Source organism: Geotrypetes seraphini, chromosome 19, assembly GCF_902459505.1.
Source record: "Geotrypetes seraphini chromosome 19, aGeoSer1.1, whole genome shotgun sequence".
Taxonomy (NCBI): Eukaryota; Metazoa; Chordata; class Amphibia; order Gymnophiona; family Dermophiidae; genus Geotrypetes; species Geotrypetes seraphini.
In genome coordinates, this window is record NC_047102.1 from 38228419 (window position 1) to 38247594 (window position 19176).

The following is a 19176-nucleotide window of genomic DNA, read 5'->3' on the forward strand; positions in this document are numbered from 1 at the left end:
ATACAAACGATATACTGTACTGTATGTAGACACTCATGGTTCACATGTAGGTGCACGTTAGACACATATTTGAAATCATAGCTCAGAGAAATGTGCATAGGCATGAAAAAGATGGCTTTCATTTTTATCACAAATTTTCCCCAGGTGTTTATTGAGTTAGTTTAAAAACATAAGAGTTGCCATACTGGGACAGACCGAAGGTCCATCAAGCCCAGAATCCTGTTTCCAACAGTGGCCAACCCAGGTCACAAGTACCTGGCTGATAACTGAATTGAAAGGCTTTCCTCGCCATCCTTCTGTTTTATTTGTTTTTCTCCCACTTTCCTCTTGTTTTCAAGTATGTCATATGTCCCAGTCAATAATAAGTATGTTAAATGTCCTCCCCTTTTTATATTTTATATTGCAAAATGCTTGATTTTATGCTGCTTATCCAAGGAATAAGCAGTGGATTTCCCCAAACCTTTTCAAAACCCTGCTATAGTTTCATAGTTTCTTAAAAATTTGATTAAATGCATAACATAACATTCCAAGCGTTATACATTTAAAAAAAGTTAAAATATAAAATGGGGGAACAAACAACAAGTAGTAGACAAAATCTTCATACAATTAGACATAGTTGGTTAGGAAAGGGCGACTGTAAACAAGAAGAAAAGTCAAATAAACATAAAAGGCTAACACAGTAAGATAAGAAGTGGGAGTTGGCTTCAAAATTTAAAAACTGAAGAATTGGATAATTCATTCAGAGGCATCATTAAACAGGAAACATTTTAAAGTGCTCTTGAATTTGTCCAAACTTTGTTCTGATCTTATAAAAAGTGGGAGGGAGTTCCAAATGAAAGGAGCAGTGGCCGAAAAAAATGGTGGCTCGACGAGTGCCAATTATTTTAAGGGAAGGGGCGTTGAGGCCATGTTGCGAGGCGGAGTGTTCTGGGAGGTTCATATGGTATTAAAAGTCTGTCTAGAAAAGCGGCAGCGTTAGTCTTTCGCCACATTCTCTGGCAACAAATTCCAGAGTAATTATATGTTGTGGGAAGAAATATTAGATCCAGTTTGTTTTAAATCTACAATTTAGTCATTTCATCGCATACCCCCTACCCACTAGTCCCCACTAACTGATAAATTAAGAAGTGCTAAGTTGATTAATGTGTGTTAAATCTATTTAGCACACACTACATTTTTTTTATGGTGCACTAATGAATGTACAGCCCTAATAATTCAGCTCACACTGCCAATGACTCATATCTTCCTTCCTCTCTTGAAATACACTTCCTGGTTTTATGAACATTCTTATGACTAACTCATAGAAACATGATGGCAGATAAAGGCCAAATGGCCCATCCAGTCTGCCCATCCGCAGTAACCATTATCTCTTCCTCTCTCTAACCCTCGCCATCTCTTTGACACACTGAACTCCCTACTCAAAGTGCCCCCACCTCCAATCCCTCCTTCACTCTCCCCCCAGACTATGGCTGAGTATTTCTATGACAAGCGTCACAAGATTAACCATGAGTTCTCAATCTCTCCGTCCCCCAGCCCACTCTGCCAACCCTCCTTCAGCCCCTGCTGCGTTCTCTTCCTTTCCTGAAATCACTGAGGATGAAACTGCACATTTGCTTTCCTCCTCCAAACTCACTTCTTGCTCCCCTGATCCAATCCCTACCCATCTACTCAGCAATATCTCTCCCACTGTCATCTCTTCCATCTGCTATATCCACAATCTATCCCTTTCCACTGCAACTGTCCCCAACATCTTCAAACGCACTATAATTACACCACTCCTCAAAAAACCTTCACTGGATCCTACCTGCCCCTCCAACTACTGCCCTATCTCCCTCCTCCCCATCCTATCCAAACTGCTTGAATGTGCCGTTCACCAGCATTGTCTTGACTTTCTGTCATCCCTAGATACTACTATTTATTATTTCTATAGTGCTACTAGGCGCAGGTAGCGCTTTACATTAAACATACAACAGATGATCCCTGCTCACAAGAGCTTACAATCTAGTTATGACATGCACACAGGACAAAAAGGGGGGAAATCTATACATGTTGCTCATGTGGGTAGTAAGAAGGGGACTGATGGGGTGGAAGGGAGAGGGGACTAATATGTGGTAGGATTAGGATTTAAACACAGCCTCAAAAAAGTGGGTTTTCAGCATGGACTTGAAAACCGCCAGAGACGGAGCCTGACATACCGAGTCAGGCAGGTTATTCCAGTCATGTGGCGCAGCAAGGTAGAAGGGACGGAGACAGGAGTTGGCTGTAGAGGAGAAGGGTTCCGACAAGAGAGACTTATCAGACAAGTGGCGTTCCTGGGATGGAGCAGAGCTGCAGCGTGAATACACTTGAAGGTCAGTAGGAGAAGTTTGAATTGGAAGAGGAAACAGACAGGGAGCCAGTACTGCTTTTTAACATATTTATCAATGATCTAGAAATGGGAATAACTAGTGAGATAATTAAATTTGCTGATGACCCAAAGTTGTTAAATCGCAAGGGGACCTTGGGAGACTGGGCATCAGTATGGCAAATGATGTTTAATGTGAGCAAGTGCAAAATGAGGAACCCAAACTATAGCTACGTGATGCTGGGTTCTGTGTTAAGAGTCAATGCCCAGGAAAAGGATCTAGGTGTCATTGTTGAGGATACGTTGAAACCCTCAGCTCAGTGTGTGGTGGTGGCTAAGAAAGCAAATAGAATGTTAGGAATTATCAGGAAACAGATGAAGGTGTTATAATGCCTTTGTATCGCTCTATGGTACGGCTGCACCTCGAATACTGTGTGCAATTCTGGTTGCAGTATATCAACTAAGATATAGCGGAATTAGAAAAGGTACAGAGAAGGGCAATGAAAAATAATAAAAGGGATGGGACGAGTTCCCTATGAGGAAAGGCTAAAGTGCCTAGGGCTCTTCAGCTTGGAGAAGAGACAGTCAGGGGTGATATGATAGAGGTCTATAAAATACTGAGCGGAGTGGAAAGGGTAGATGTGAATTGCTGGTTTACTCTTTCCAGAAATACCAGGACTAGGGGGCATGCGATAAAGCTACTAAGTAATAGATTTAGATTTAAAACAAACCGGAGAAAGTATTTCTTCACACAACATGTAATTAAATTCTGGAATTCGTTGTCGGAGACTGTAGTGAAATCAGTTAGCTTAGCGGGGTTTACAAAAGGTTTGGATAAATTCCTAAAAGGGAAGTCCATAGGCCATTTTTGAGATGGCTTGTGGAAATTCACTGCTTATTTTTAGGATAAGCAGCATAAAATCTGTTTCTCCTTGGATTATAGCTAGGTACTTGGGTCCTGGGTTGGCCACTATTGGAAACAGGATATTGGACTTGATGGACTTTCATTCACTCTAGTCAGGTCTTCGCCCCCTGCACTCCTCAAAAACTGCCCTTACCATAGTCTCCAATGACCTCTTCCTGGCAAAATTCAAAGGCTTCTCGACCTTTCTGCTGCTTTTGACACTGTAGACCACAACCTTCTCCTTCATATGCTGTCCTCAGTTGGATTCCAGGGCTCTGTACTTTCCTGATTCTCTTCCTATCACATCACACTTGTAGTGTATGCAGTGGTGGATTCTCCTCCACTGCCATCTCGCTATCAGTCGGAATTCCCCAGGGATCTGTCCTTCTTTTCTACATCTATACTCATTCCTTCGGTGCACTGGTCTCCTCCCATGGTTTCCATTATCACCTCTGTGCTGACAACTCCCAGATTTACCTTTGTACTCCAGGAATCTTCCAGACCCAAGTCTTAGCCTGCTTGTCTGACCACTACCTGGATGTCTCGCTGCTACTTAAAACTGAACATAGTTAAGATTGAGCTATTTATGCTCCCACTCAAACTAGGATTACCAGATTTTCCTGAAGGAAAATCCGGACCCAGGGCCACGCCTCCAAGCCCGCCCAGTTCTGCCTGCATCACGCCTTGTTCTGCCCCCCCAGGCCCGCCCCTAGATGGTATCCGGGCATGCCAGGATGTGACGCGATGACATCACAGGCACGCGTGCGTGCACATTATGTCACTGCGTTGCATCCACACGTGTGGATGCCCCCTCCCGACGTGAATTTTCACAGGAAGCTTTTCAAAACCCAGACAAAGTGCCAGGTTTTGAAAAGCTGTCCGGACTCCCGGACAAGTCCTCGAAAAGGAGGACAAGTCCGGGGAAATCCGGACTTCTGGTAACCCTAACCCAAACCCACCTCTCCTCAACTTTCTATCACAGTGAATAACACTCTCATCCTCCCAGTCATCAGCTCACAACCTCGGAATCATCTTTGACTCCTCTCTATCCTTTTTTGCACATATCCAACAGACCGCCAAATCCTGTTGTTTCTCTATATCATCACCAAAATCTGACTCATCCTCTCCAAGTATACCAACGGAACCCTTATCGATACTCTTATCACCTCTCTCCTTGCCTAATGTAACTTGCTTCTCGCTAGCCTTCCACTTAACTCTCTCTTTCCCCCTTCAGTCTGTTCAAAATTCTGCTGCATGACTCATATTCGGCCAGTTGCTACACCCCCATCACCATTCTCCCCACATACAGTTCAAACTCTTCTTACTAACCTACAAGTGCATTTACTCTGCAGCTCGTCAATATCTCCCCTCTCTTCTCTTTCGCTTCACACCTCCCTGGGAACTCCATTCATCAGTCTGGTCTCTCTTAACTGTACCCTTCTCTACTGCCAACTCCAGACTACATTCCTTCTCCCTTGCTGTACCATATACCTGGAACAAACTGCCCGAGTCAGTACGTCAGTTTTCATCCCTGGCAGTTTTCAAATCCAGGCTAAGGGCCCACTTCTTCAAGGTTGCTTTTCACTCCTAGCCCCCATTTGCTTGTTATGCACCCATGCCTAAAAACCCTAGCTCCCTACTCATCGTCTGTTTGAAAAAATGGGAACATAATTTCAAAGACTCCACTGGTTGCCTGTGGAGTCTAGAGTTCTCTTCAAGTTTGCCTGTTTTAGCTACAAAGCAGTATTTGGATTGCTACCAGATTACCTTGCTTCTCAGTTTATTTTGAATTGTTCCAACAAGAGTACTCGTAGAATAAATCTATTTAATTATCCCTCTCTGAAATCATATATAAGAAGTTTTTTGACAGAATTTTCACATTCCAGGCAGCTAAACTAAATACATGGCTTGGAAAATCTATACTAGAGGTTACCTGTTATGTTGACTTCAGAAAATCATTGAAGACTCGTTTGTTCGACAAGTTTTAAATCCTAAATTATGTCACTATCTTAACGTTTATGAATTCCTACAGCTGTCTATATTCTTAATTATGCCACTGTTTTAACTTTATTAGATTTTAACCGATCTATTTTATTGTATTTTAGACTGATTGTTTTATTGGGCACCCTAAACATTGAATGTATGCATTTTTCTTGTTGTGAACCGCTTCGAACTTCTGGTATAGCAGTATATAAGAAATACATTATTATTATTAATTAGATTGTAAGCTCTTGTATGTCTTAATGTATAGCATTACGTTTGTCTAGCAGTGCTATAGAAATGATATGTAGTAGCAGGAGACTGGGTAGCTCTCATTAGGCTTCTTACCACTCTAGAGTAAGGGAGAGTAACAGGTGTGCCTTTCCTGAATCCACTTCCAGTCTGATGTAGTCTTGATGGCAGTATCTCAGTGCCATTAGGAACCTCAGAGGGTGTAAAATTTGCATTGGTTGTGGATAAGTAACTATCACGGAGGAGAAGGCTAGAACATAAGAAAATCCATGCAAAACTGGAAGATTAAACATGGAACAGTCTCATAGGATCTATTTCTTTTTTTAAATTATTATTATTTATCAATTTTAAGCATACAGTATCAAGAATTAATCTTGTACAGAAAAGAAAGTATTACCTAAGAACAAATAATACAATCTTTATCTGGAAAGAAAATGCATCAGCTAATCCATCATAATAATTGAGATCCTTGATTGCTAGAACGAAGAAAACCAAAAACTTGCAAAAATCTTAGGGACACTAAATTCCAACGTCTGAGCCAGAATTTAATTTCTAAGAGTTCAAAAACTTCAAACCCCCTCGAGACGCTTTAGGGACAGAAATGTAGTTAAGTGCGAAGGTTTGAAAAATACATATTTCAGGGGTTTATATTTAACTACACATTTACAAGGGTATGTTAAATAAAAGGTACCCCCTATAAGCAAAACTCCAGGTTTTAACATCAAGAATTGTCTTCTTCGCTTTTGAGTCTCATGCAAAACATCTGGGGAAATCTGAGTTTTTAAACCTAGAAACTCTTTTGCCCTCTTTTACAAAGCCACGCTAGCGGCTGTGCTGCGTTAACGGCCCCAAAGCCCATAGAGATTTAAAGGGCTTTGGGGCTCTTGTCGCACGACAGTTGCTAGTGCTGCTTTGTAAAAGAGGCTGTTTGTGTCTATTTTGGAAGAACGTATTCATTATCCAAAATTTATCAGGTAGAAGGACAACCGAAGCTACTAATGTAGATGGTTTAGCAACTTTTTTTATCGGATGTCTCTAACATGGTTGAAATGTCTAATAAATCATTAGTTTGCTGATCTTGTCATTTTTTTGTGGTAAATAATAGACTAACGAGAAAGGGGGAATTGACAAAATTTCTAGGAAATACCTTTTTAACATTTCTCTCAGTGTTACCATAGGTACTTGAGGGAAATTTAAAAAATCTAAATTATTATTTTGTGCATTATTCTCCAATATTTCTCTTTCTTCTTAGATCTATAGCATCTTTAATCTCAGCAGTTTGAATTGAACGCAATTCAATTAAATCCTTATCCAATTTATCCAGTGGAGGATTTAATAATGTCATTTCAATCTTTAATTCTTTTACTTCATCTTCTTGTTTTCTTATTCTTCCCTCAAGACTCTGAATTTGCGGGGACAAAGATTTTCCCAGATTAACCACCAAGTCCTACAAAGCTTCCATAGTAACTTGAGGAGGTTTATTCAAAGGAAATTTTTGAATTTTTATAGTTGTTAATTTCTCACTACACTGTCTTTCTTCCTGAGTATCTCCACTAGGATCTTGCTCCAATTCAGCTGATGATAAATTTACAGATTCTTCAGTTGATATCTCGTCTTCTATAGGGCAGTCCAATTATGCGGCTGTCAGGGTCAGAAGAAGATTTAGAACTCAATTCCTTCTGATCCCACTTCAGATACCTAATAATCTGAGGCTGAGAAGGAGGAACTCTGGCATCAGGCTCATAGGATCTATTTCCAGTCCTATCCATCTTTTATTGAGTATGACTACAGTTCAGAGACTTAATAACATAGCCTCTCTCTCTCCTGCCTCTACCATGTGATGCTGTGTAAACAATTCCCCCTTGTGTGCTCACCCATACTCAACCAGTAAACTTTACTTACCCCATGGCAGGATTATCAAGCTTGTCTAGACTGGGATCATAATAAGCCATAGGTCGCAAATTGGATTGGTAACCTGTACCGGAGCAAGAGACACCTCGGGGTTTGAACCCTTCCTGGCCTGATAGAAGAAAGCAAAGGTTAAGTATCCATCTAAATTTCTATACTTATAAATGGACTATGATTCAGACAGAAACCAACAGAGATATTGCTGGACAAATGCAGATTAGGGTCTTACCTTGCTAATATATTTTTTAGTAAATAGGTGTGTCATTCTGGCCAGCAGGGTATTTTCTCCATGCATGTGAGCCATGCAGAAGGCATCCACTCTGGGTTTTCAGTTCCACAGAGGGCTCTACCCGCTTCAGTTTGTACCAAAGCAGGTGATAGCCTTATATAAAAATGCATAAGAAGGTCTACAGGGAGACTCCACAAAATACAGTGTTCTGCTCTGAAAGTATAACAAACATATTAAACATTGTAATGGAACAATCCAAACATTGAAATAACCATACCAATCAAAAACATATGTGGAGTTCAAACATTTCCCAATGTGCAACAGCATTATAGTCTGAATTCAAGAGGGCCTGGGATAGCATGTGCGATCTCTCAGAGAGAGAAAGAGATAATGGTTACTGTGGATGGGCAGACTAGATGGGCCATTTGGCCTTTATCTGCCATCATGTTTCTATGTTTCATATCCTTGATGTCTGACATCAAAATCTCAGCTTTGACTCAAACTGTCTGATTGACACCTGTCTCCTAGAAAAGATATTAGCAAGGTAAGAACCTAATCTCTTTTTATAGTGCAATAGTTGTGTCATTCTGGAGAGTAGCGATGTACAAAAGCAGTCCCCAAAACCTATGGTGGGACCTATGCACCTGCTCGTAACACTGGGGACCCAAATACGGTATCCTCCCATGCTGCTACGTCCACTCTGTAGAATTTGAAGAACGTATGTAATATGAACCAGGTCACTGCCCTACCAATCTCCTCAGGCAAAATCACTCGAGCTTCTGCCCACGAAGAATCCATACTTCTTATAGAATGCACTTTTAAGGAGACTGGTGATTGCTTGCCACAGGCCATATATGCTGAAGAGATGGCCATGCAAATCCATCTTGAGATGGTAGCCTTGGACGCCGGTCTACTGCATCTAGCCTGACTGGTGAACACAAACAGATGGTCAGATATAGTCAGAACTCATTAATAATCTCTAGATACCGTAAGAGAACTCTCCTCACATCCAGCTTTCTTAGAGTCAGATCCTTCTTCTTTGACCCTGTGGTCTGGAACGTAAACTTACTTCTAATTGACTTGAAATGCCAAAATAACCTTTGACAAAAAGGACAGGATTGTGTGCAGGGAAACTCCTGCTTCCGTGATCTTGAGGAAGGGCTCCCTGCATTACAGTGCCAGCAACTCCAAGACTCTTCTTGCTGACATAATGGCCATGAGGAAAGCAGTCTTGACTGTAAGATCCATCAAGAATGTCTTTTCAATAGGCTTGTAAGGAGCCTGACTGAGGTTGTGCAGAACCACATTAAGGCTCCATGATAGAAAAGGTTGCCTTACCAGGGCTCTGAGACTTAGCGCCCATTTTAGGAATATGGCTGTCTGTATCAGCAGCTAGGGGAGTGCAACAGGGTAAAGTTATCTGTCACTGGCATTCTACCAGAGGGAGTCTGTGCACTGGAGCAGTGAGAGAGCCTAGCTAATTTGCATAAGAGCTCCTGGGAGCTGTCCACTCACCCTGAGCGGATTGTGGTGCTGAAAAGAACAGCACCTAGCACAGAGAACTCAGAAGGCAAGGAGTTCTAACTTCTGATAAGTCCTTAAGGCAACTGCTGACCGGCTGACAGGGGGCTTGGTGCAGCAGAGCGGCCAGGCTGACCAGTCCTAACAGGGGGGACTGGTGCAGTGGAGAACTGTAAGCCCAGTGGTGGGAAGGTCTGTGGGGACCTATACACTGACAGGAAAGAACTAAGAGTAGCTGGAGGTTCCAGTAGTGCATGGAATCCAGCAAGGGGCACAGGCTTGACGACCAGCAGTGGGACTGGTGAAGAAGGATCCACTGCAATCAGAGCACTAAATAAATCCATCTTTTCTGTTATGCACCAGTACTGAAAAGTCTCCCATGCTTTAGCATAAGCAGAGACTGTCATAGGCTTCTTGGCTCTAAGGAGAGTAGTAATGACTACCTCCAAGTGTCCTATGCACTCTAACGCCTTTCAATCAAGAGCCATGCCATAAGACCAAGGCAATCTGGATCTTCTGTGACCACTGGTCTCTGAGCAAGAAGATCGGGCTGAACCCATAGACTGAAACCTTGGTACCTCTGAAGATGCATTAGGTCTGCATACCATGACCTGCACAGCCAATCCAATACCATGAAGACCACTCTCCCAGGGAGGTTTGCTGTTCTGCAAAATCTCCATCCTATCATTGGCCATGGAGGAAACATGTACAAGAGCTCGTTCTTTGGCAACAGCTAGACTAGGTAAGTGGTTAGAGCTACAGCCTCAGCACACTGAGGTTGTGGGTTAAAATCCCACGCTGCTCCTTGTGACCCTGGGCAAGTCACTTAATCCTCCTCTGCCCCAGGTACATTAGATAGATTGTGAACCCACTGGGACAGATAGGGAAAAATGCTTGAAGTAACTGTATGTAAACCATTTTGAGTGTGGTTGTAAAACTACATAAAGACGGTATACAAGTCCCCATCCCTTTCTCTTTCATATCTTTGACTGAAGAAATGGTCTACCTTCTTGTTCCTCGAAAGTTGGACAGTACCAGCGGTGAACAATGGATTGGAACACTGCTGACGACAACATCCATTCTCCCAGGTCTAAGCTCTGCCTACTGAGAAAATCGGCCTGGACATTGTGTGTTCCCGCTACATGCTCTGCAGAAACTGCTTGTAGGTGTAGTTCTGCCCACTGGAACAATAAGTGGGTCTCCAAACTCAGTTGCACACTCTTGGTGCTTCCTTGGCAATTGACAAATGCCATAGTTGTAGCATTATCTGAGAAGACTTGGACAGCCTGTCCTTCCAGAATCTACTCCAGCATCTGGAAGGCCCAGTCGAATAACCTAAAACTCTACTCTGTTGATGGATCACTTTCTCTGGGAGGTCGACTACCTCCCCTGGTCTGGGCACCCCTGGAATTGACCTTCCCAGCCAACCAGGCTGGCATCCATTGTGAGAATCACCAAGAAAGCTATTCTGAGGGGCATGTCCCGTAATAATGACTGTGGACGGAGCCACCTACTCATACTTCTGCAGGAATCTGGAGTTTATGTAAGTGTCATTTGAAGGGAGTCCGACTGTGGAAACCAGCAGTGCATTCTGGAGAGGACACATACCCAAGGTACCACATTTATGCCTAACAGCCTGCACTCAAGCCCCTTGTCGCCCACCACATCTCTGGTCAGGACAGCAGAGGGCGCTGGTGTGGACCAAACTAGGATCCTGGCGTGTTCCCCTGGAAATGAGGAAACCCTTTAGGAATGAGCTCTGGCCCAGGCGCTTGCCTGGGGTCACCAGGTGTACTGGCTGAAGTGGCCAAACATCACTACCACACAAAACAGTCAGTGGAAAAAACAATAATTTAGCCCTTTCACTGGGCTTAGGTTGGAATAGCAAGGCTGGCAATTGTCAAACACAAAAGAAAAACAAACCACAGTTTGCATGAAAATCAAAAATACTTTTCAAACAAGAATATTCTGCTAGGACAGTTCCTTTAAAGACTGCAATGCATAATACACTTCAGCGAATCATAATAGGACAAGCAGAGAGATGAAAAACAATAAACTTCACCACTGGATTTTAGCTGCTTGTAACTGCCCACGCTGCTTGTGCTACAGGTGGACGCTGAGGTTTTAATCAGGCACTGTGATGGCTTCATCCCTGTCCCTTTTCCTTCTTGTTGAAGAGGTGAATGTGGTCTGGCTTACACAAGTGAGAGAAAAATTTACACATTAGCATTCAAGTACAAAACCAAATAAATGCCAATCTTCTTGGCCTGACTGGCTCTCAAAACTTCTCCCTAGACCCACATTCAAAATAGTTCACACCTGGCTGAGATTATTGCCAACCTGAGCAGTAGAGAAAAAAAAATAAACCAACCCACCACACAGCCAGTAAATGCAATTAAAGAAAACCTCAAAATAATCACAGGCAGATAAACCTAAATACTTCTGCCTTTCCCTCAGGTTTCTTCAGCTTTAATTCTCAGTCCTTTCTTAGGAGAAAAGAAGAAAAACAAAACTCCCCACAAAACAGCTTCTTGCTTCCTCCAACAGAGGTTTCAGCCATCTCAAACAAACAATTCAGAGGTTTAAACATGCTATTGTCTTTCATTTTAGAGACCCACCTCCATAAACTTCGGGCTGCAGAAAGGAAATGGCGTTCGGCCAAAACTTCTTTCAATCTTCAAAAATTTAGGGACACCTCTCTGTATTATAAAAGCGAAATCAATCAAGAAAAAAAGTCTTACTATAATAATAAAATTCAAAAGGCCAAAAATTCTTCTGTCCTCTTTAACATTCTAAAATCTGTTAATCCGGAACAAAGAAATAAAAAAACATCAATGCAAAAATCAATACTAACATCACAAGAACTTGCAGACCATTTCTGCCAAAAGATATTGAAAATAAGACAAACATTCTCGACTAACATATCATCCTTTGCTAATTGTGAAAACTTATCTACTGAAAATCTCATTCCAACATCCAAATGCTTAAATTTCAGAACTCCAACCATAAACGATATAGAAAGACATCTTAAGTCAATTAACCTAAAAGGTTCTCCTATGGAATTAATCCCTCCATTTTACTTAAAAAAATTTTTTTTCTAATTTTGGTCCATTTATCCTATCACTTATACTAAAAAGTTTTTCTACTGCAACTGTACCCAGTACTTGGAAATCCTCTACTGTTTCACCAATTGTTAAGGACTTTAAATCTAGTCTAGATGACCCATCGAACTACCGTCCCATATCAAATCTACCATTTCTAATGAAATTGACGGAAAAACTAGTTTTCGAACAGCTTTCAGAATTCATCGAATCCACTAACGCATTACACCCCAACCAAACAGGTTTTCGAAAATATCATAACACCGAATATTCCATGATTGGTCTTGTTACAAATATTCACTACTTTCTGGACCATCACAAATCCGTAGCACTCTTTTCCTTGGACTTATCTGCAGCATTCGACACCATAGACCACGAAATTCTTCTCTACCGTCTGCAATCATTAGGGATTGACGGCCAAATCTTACAATGGCTAACATCCTTCCTTTCAAACCGAACCATGAGAGTTAAATTTAATGAGTCCTACTCCGATAATTTTTCCTTATCTTCTGGTGTTCCACAAGGATCTATATTATCCCCTCTGCTATTTAATATCTTCTTATCCCCATTTATCACCATGTCTCAGTCATTAGGATTTACAACCTTTTCATATGCAGACGATATTCAACTACTGCATCCTCTTAACCCAGAAAACATTGAAGAAATAAATACAATTACTAACAAATTAGAAAAAATGAAAACATGGTTAAACAATAACAAATTAGCTTTAAACACTCAAAAAACAAAAACCATGCTTTTTACTTGGAAGGGAGACATACTCCAAAAAATACCATTCAAACTTGACAATATTCCATTAGAATCAGTATCCAAATTGAAAATCCTCGGTGTAATAATCGATGTTGATTTATCCTTTCATGACCATATCAGCGCAATAGTTAAAACCTGTTTTTACAGATTACGGCTTCTACGCTCGATCTCTACTTTCTTGGAAACTAAATCTCTTAATATCTTAATTCACTCTCTCATCATTTCTAAACTGGACTATTGTAACGCGCTTCTTATTAACATAACCCAAAAAGAAAATAGACGTCTCCAAATTATCCAAAATACAGCAGTTAAATTAATATTTAATGCAAAGAAATTTGACCACGTTTCACCTTTACTAATTAAATTACACTGGCTGCCCATAACCCATCGAATTACCTTTAAAATATTATTTTTAGTCTATAAAACATTAAGCACCAATGAACCTCAATTTATCTCAAAAATGATTGTCCCACATAATTCTGCTCGTTCGCTAAGATCTTCTTCATCTAATTTGCTTTCAGTCCCATCGCTAAGAATCATAGGTACTAGACGCAATGACATTTTTTCAGTAAAAGCTCCCACACTATGGAATGCCCTCCCAAATTTTATTAAAAATGAAACCGACCTTGTAGTATTTAAGAAAAACTTGAAAACATATTTATTCCAGGACGCTTTTGACCTATAAAACACTGTCCTTCTAGATTTCTGTATTCTTCTTTCTTTTTTCTCTTAACCCATTATTGCCTAATTTGTTTTTATCCTTTGATGTCAAACTCTAACAAATAATAAGATTGTAATTTCTCCCCTCCCTTCCCACCCTTTCTTGTTTGTCAATCTTCGTTTGTCCTAAAAATGAATTTAGTAAATTAAATGTATGTCTGTCTTTTAAGTGACCTTGTAACCTAAATTGTATTACCACACTCTGATGGTTTTTTAACTGTACATCGCTTAGATATCTTGATAAGCGATTCATCAAATAAAGGTAAACTTGAAACTTGAAACTTGAAAATCCTGGGTTCCTGCTTCCTAACCTGGTTGTTCCCTGGAGGTGTGGGATAAAGCCAGTCCTTCCTCAGACATCTCTATTTCCTGGTCCAACCATGGCTCCGAAGGGCACTGCTCTGCTCCCTCTTCCACCTGCTCCTTCTCTTGCTGTTCCAAGCCCTGAATTTTATGCTTGGGATAGCCACGCCCACTGCACCTTGAGTGGGGGAAGGGATCTGGCTCTAACCTGTAGAGCCTGGCTTTATGCTGCTTTCTCAGGGACTGCCTTAAAGTAACAGGCTTCTCTTTAAAAGCAGTAAACCTTGTTGGCTCAGAAATAAACCTATCTTGTGGTATGGTGTGGTGTGGTGTGGCTGTCCCTGTCCTGTTCAGCCTCACTGTCTGGGGAGTAGCCAGCTGACTCCTGACTATGGCTACTGACTTGGCCAGCTCTTCTGGTTAGGAAATGGAAGTTATTGATGCTGCATTTCCTTGGGACTAAGCCAGTGCTAGCGCTGGGATTGTCACACCCTACGATTCAGTATGTGAGCTAAGCTATTAGGGATATGGACTCCGAGCTCCACAAAGTTTTCTGCAGGCTGGCCAAACAGGTCCCCAAGGGTTTAACCTGCTGGTTCCAGACCCAAATTTGCTTCTTCTTCATGTAATCAGAGTTCTCCCCCTCACTGGGGTGCTCTGGTGCACTGAAAGCAGCAAAAATAGTTAAAAATACCAAAAATCATAAAGAAATATACAGAGCAGATCAGAAAGACACCTTCTGGCTCATGTACGGAAGGAAAAACTGAAGTGGCAGCAGAGCTATCTGTAGAAGGAGGAGGAATTGAAAACCTAGAGTGGATTCCTTTTGCATGGCTCACAAGCATGGGGAGAATACCCTACTGTCCAGAATGACATACCTATTGCACTAGAATTGCAATTGATGCTGTAGCAGCAAATCCTTCTGGTACCCTGAATGGTAAAGGGATGGTGGAGGTTTCATGTCCAACTGACCAACATCAGGCAAACATCCAATGGAAATTGAAATGAGTGAGAAAACAGGGAAACATAAGAGCATGAGCAAAGCAAGAGAAGGATGGTGAAGAATAAAGAGAATGGGAAAACCAGAATGTGGTGTTGCTTGACTTGCTCATGGAACAGCAAGAAGGTCCTTAACATGAGAGTCCTCAATCATTGCCTGTGTAACTTGGCCAGGATGCTACATCACTTGAAAAACACAAAAAAGTAGACAGTCCACCACTATTGTACTCACCATAAGATGTGCAGTAGATGGTAGAATAGAATCTCAGGGGGTTTACCTTCCCTCCAGTACTTGTCTTCACATACGGTGAGACACAGCCCATAGGAAGTCGCCCCATTATGTTCCTGGACTAATCACCAAGTCAAAGGTTCAACGAAATAAGCTACAGAAGCAAGAGAGACATTAAGGAGCAGGTAAATCTTGCGAGCCAAGGTATGGTCTGAAGTGTGTCAAAGAAAAAAAAATGTACAAAATGGGAATTTTAAGACAAGAAGCCCAAAAGTGAACAAATAACATTTTGCTCTTTACATAAGGTCAGTTGTAGCTTAGACCTTTAGGGTTCTACTTGAGAAAACAGCCTGTGGTTCCAGTCCTCAGATCAATTCTTGGTAAGAAACTAACAAGGGCCACCCAGATGAGGGAGAATCAAATTGACTTTATTGTTGGACCCAACACGGGCCATGTTTTGGCGATACAACACCTGCCTCAGAGGTCTGATAAAGTGAAGAAACTTGAAAATAAGCAATCACTTAGAAACCAGTTGTCCCCAAAGTGAAACACACAGCACCATTTTGCTGTGGAAACGCTAACGGTCCTGGTCTAGCATTGTGGCCCAAATTCTGTAACTGGCGCCTGATGTTAGGCACCTATTTCGGAGGCGCCCAACCAGATAGGCGCCTATCTAAATTGATTAACAAGCTCAATTAAGCAATAATCAAAACTTATGCGCCTATCAAGAAAGAGTGATTCTGCAATAAGGCGCCTCTAAAAATGTAGGCGGCCTTCAAAAAAATAGGAGCTATGCACATTAAGCGTGGGCGTGGTTACAGCTGGCCTATTTATTGGGCGCCGCTCAGCACAATTCATTAAACAGCTCCCAATTTTACTTGAATTGCGCTAAACGGTGCCTATATCGGCACCTAACTGTTGGGCGCTTCTTCTAGAATTTTCCCTTGTGTGTTTCACTTTGGGGACGATTGGTTTTTAAGTGATTGCTTATTTTCAAGTTTTTTCACTTTCTTCGATCCCTGAGACAGGCGTCGTATCACCGAAACACGGCCTGCGTTGGGTCCAACAATAAAGTCGATTTGATTGTCCCTTGGTGCTTTTTTGCTGTATACTCCTTGTGGTGTACTTCAGCCCTCTTCTTCACATTGCAATTCTTGGTAAGGCCATCTCTGAAAAAGTAAGGAAGTGGAGTAATTTTTGTCAAAAACTAGTCTTTTTGCCATCTCGCATCATTAAGAAAAGCATAGTCAAAGGCCTTGGTATTTACTCCCAGGCCTTGAGGTTCACCAGTGGGTCAGGTTTTCAGGATATCCTTAATGAATGCGATGAGAAAGATTTGAATGCCTAGTACCTCCATCATATGCAATCTTAGCCAATGTAAGTACAAGGTATGATTCTTGATTCCAGCTTGTCTTTTAAGCTGTGGTACCTGAAGCCTTTTTCCAACTGAGAACCTTGAGAAGATTAAAAGATTACTTGTCATCGTATAATTTCTGTTCTGTTGTAGCCGCAATGTTGTCACCACTTCTTGATTATTCTAACTCCTTATATCTTGCTTTGCCTATATTTACGTTGCAAGCTTTGCAGCTTACTCAGAATTCTGTTGCTAGGGTGGTTGCTAATGTGGCTAAATTTGAACATATTACACCTGTCCTTCGTGATTTGCACTGGTTGCCGATTTCTATGCGAATTGAGTTTAAACTTTTGTGCTTAATCTACACCAGTGGTCTCAAACTCGCGGCCCGGGGACCACATGCGGCCTTGCCAGGTACTATTTTGAGGCCCTCGGTATGTTTATCATAATCACAAAAGTAAAATAAAACCGTTTCTTGGTCATATGTCTCTTTAGCTATAAATACCTTAAGAAGGATATGGCGATACTCGAGAGGGTTCAGAGGAGAGCGACACGTCTGATAAAAGGGATGGAAAACCTTTCATACGCGGAGAGATAGAGAAACTGGGTCTCTTTTCCCTGGAGAAGAGGAGACTTAGAGGGGATATGATAGAGACTTATAAGATCATGAGGGGCATAGAGAGAGTAGAGAGGGACAGAAAGAGAGAGAGAAAGGGAGACAGAGAGAAATATTGAGAGAGAGAGAAAGAAAGAGAGAGAGAGAGGGAGAGAGAGAAAGAGAGATAGATAGATAGAGAAAGATTGGAGGAACTGGGACTCTTTTCCCTGGAGAAGAGGAGACTTAGAGGGGATATGATAGAGACTTACAAGATCATGAAGGGCATAGAGAGAGTAGAGAGGGACAGATTCTTCACACTTTCAAAAAATAAAAGAACAAGAGGGCATTCGGAAAAGTTGAAAAGGGACAGATTCAAAACGAATGCTAGGAAGTTCTTTTTTTACCCAACGTGTGGTGGACACCTGGAATGCGCTTCCAGAGGACTTAATAGGGCAGAGTACGGTACTGGGGTTCAAGAAAGGATTGGACAATTTCCTGCTGGAAAAGGGGATAGAAGGGTATAGATAGAGAATTACTGCACAGGTCCTGGACCTGTTGGGCTGCTGCGTGAGCGGACTGCTGGGCATGATGGACCTCAGGTCTGACCCAGCAGAGGCATAGCTTATGTTCTTATGTTCTTATGTTCTATTATTATGACTTAGCCAAAAGGAAAGATTTAGAAAGTATAAAGAGTTTTACCTCATGCAAAATTGTCATTTCTTTAATAAGACAACTATTTTTTCTGAGGCCCTCCAAGTCCCTACAAATCCAAAATGTGATCCTGCAAAGGGTTTGAGTTGGAGACCACTGCTCTATAGGATACTTCACAAGCTTAGCTCACCTGTATTGGTTTGCTTATTTCATCCCCTTTGTTCTTTACATTCTGAATATAAATTGCTGCTAGATATTAAATCCTATAAATTTCTGAGACTTCTTATTGTTGTTCAATGTTTTCAGTACATAGTGCTCGTCTTTAGAATAACTTACCTGTTGAACTCAGATGTTCCACATGGAGTCCTACAGATTAAAAAACACTTGAAAACGAATTCTCTTTTATCGTATCTATCAATGATTCCTTTTTTTGCTAAGTAACTTTCTTGTTGTCTTTTATTTGCTTTGTATAGTATTTTATGACTTAGCTGTACATTTTATTGTGTATGTTCTATTGTACCCCACTCAGAATTGTTGGATGCTGTGAGGTACATAATGAAAAAAAAGTCTAAAAACCCGCCTAAATTGGCACTTGGATGATCAAAAAGACAGGTTGTTCAAGTACCAATAATCGAACAGAGTTTTAGACATATCTAAAACCAGCTTAGGCCTTTCCACTGCCTCTGTGTACCCAGAGCAAAAAGTGGCGTTTTTGGAGGAGTGGATAGGGCAGGTTGTCCGGCAGCCATAACCGAAAGTTTGACAGGTTGCCTGGATGGAACTTATACGTTTTGATTTAGACCAAGTCAAAACAGATATAAGTTCTGGATCGGGCCACTGAGCTGATCGCAGATGCCACGATCAGTTCAGCGGCCCAAGCAACCGATTCCCCCTTCCCCCACAATGATCGCCAGCAAAAGGGATGCCCAATCCTTCCTGCACAAACATGCCATGATCCACCGCAACCTTCCCCAGGAAGAAGGATGCCCAATCACTCCTGCTGTGATCCCCAACCACCCCCCCAAGCATCAATGGTAAGAGGGATGCCCAGTCTCTCCTGCTGACACCCGCAAACCCCCCCCCCGCCCTGAAACAACACGGCAGGAAGGATGTTCAGTCTTTCCTGTCAACACCCGTGAACCCCCCCCCAAGCATCATGGCAGGAGGAATGTCCAGTCTCTCCTGCTGACACCCCCCACCCCCCCAAAGGTTGCCCACCTTGACCCTCCAAGGCCACCCCCACTTGGATTTTCAGAAGGCGTTCGACAAGGTTCCACATGAACGACTACTTCGGAAAATTGTGAGCCATGGAATC

General features: G+C 41.8%; 2 protein-coding genes across 2 annotated transcripts in view; one reads left to right on the forward strand and one right to left on the reverse strand.

Annotated features, from left to right (window-relative positions):
- LOC117352063 (nitric oxide synthase-interacting protein-like) overlaps window positions 1–19176 on the forward strand; it is a 742171-nt gene that overhangs the window by 638847 nt on the left and 84148 nt on the right. The window lies entirely within an intron of this gene.
- The window catches only part of PPP1R32 (protein phosphatase 1 regulatory subunit 32), a 52173-nt gene that overhangs the window by 26999 nt on the left and 5998 nt on the right, over window positions 1–19176 (reverse strand). Inside the window, exons 2-4 of the mRNA XM_033928091.1 lie at window positions 15262–15412; window positions 7383–7500; window positions 5577–5730 (exon numbers count right to left, since the gene is read on the reverse strand). Of these exons, the coding sequence (XP_033783982.1) occupies window positions 5577–5730; window positions 7383–7500; window positions 15262–15367 (378 nt within the window). The 5' untranslated portion in view covers window positions 15368–15412. The remainder of the gene's footprint in view (window positions 1–5576; window positions 5731–7382; window positions 7501–15261; window positions 15413–19176) is intronic.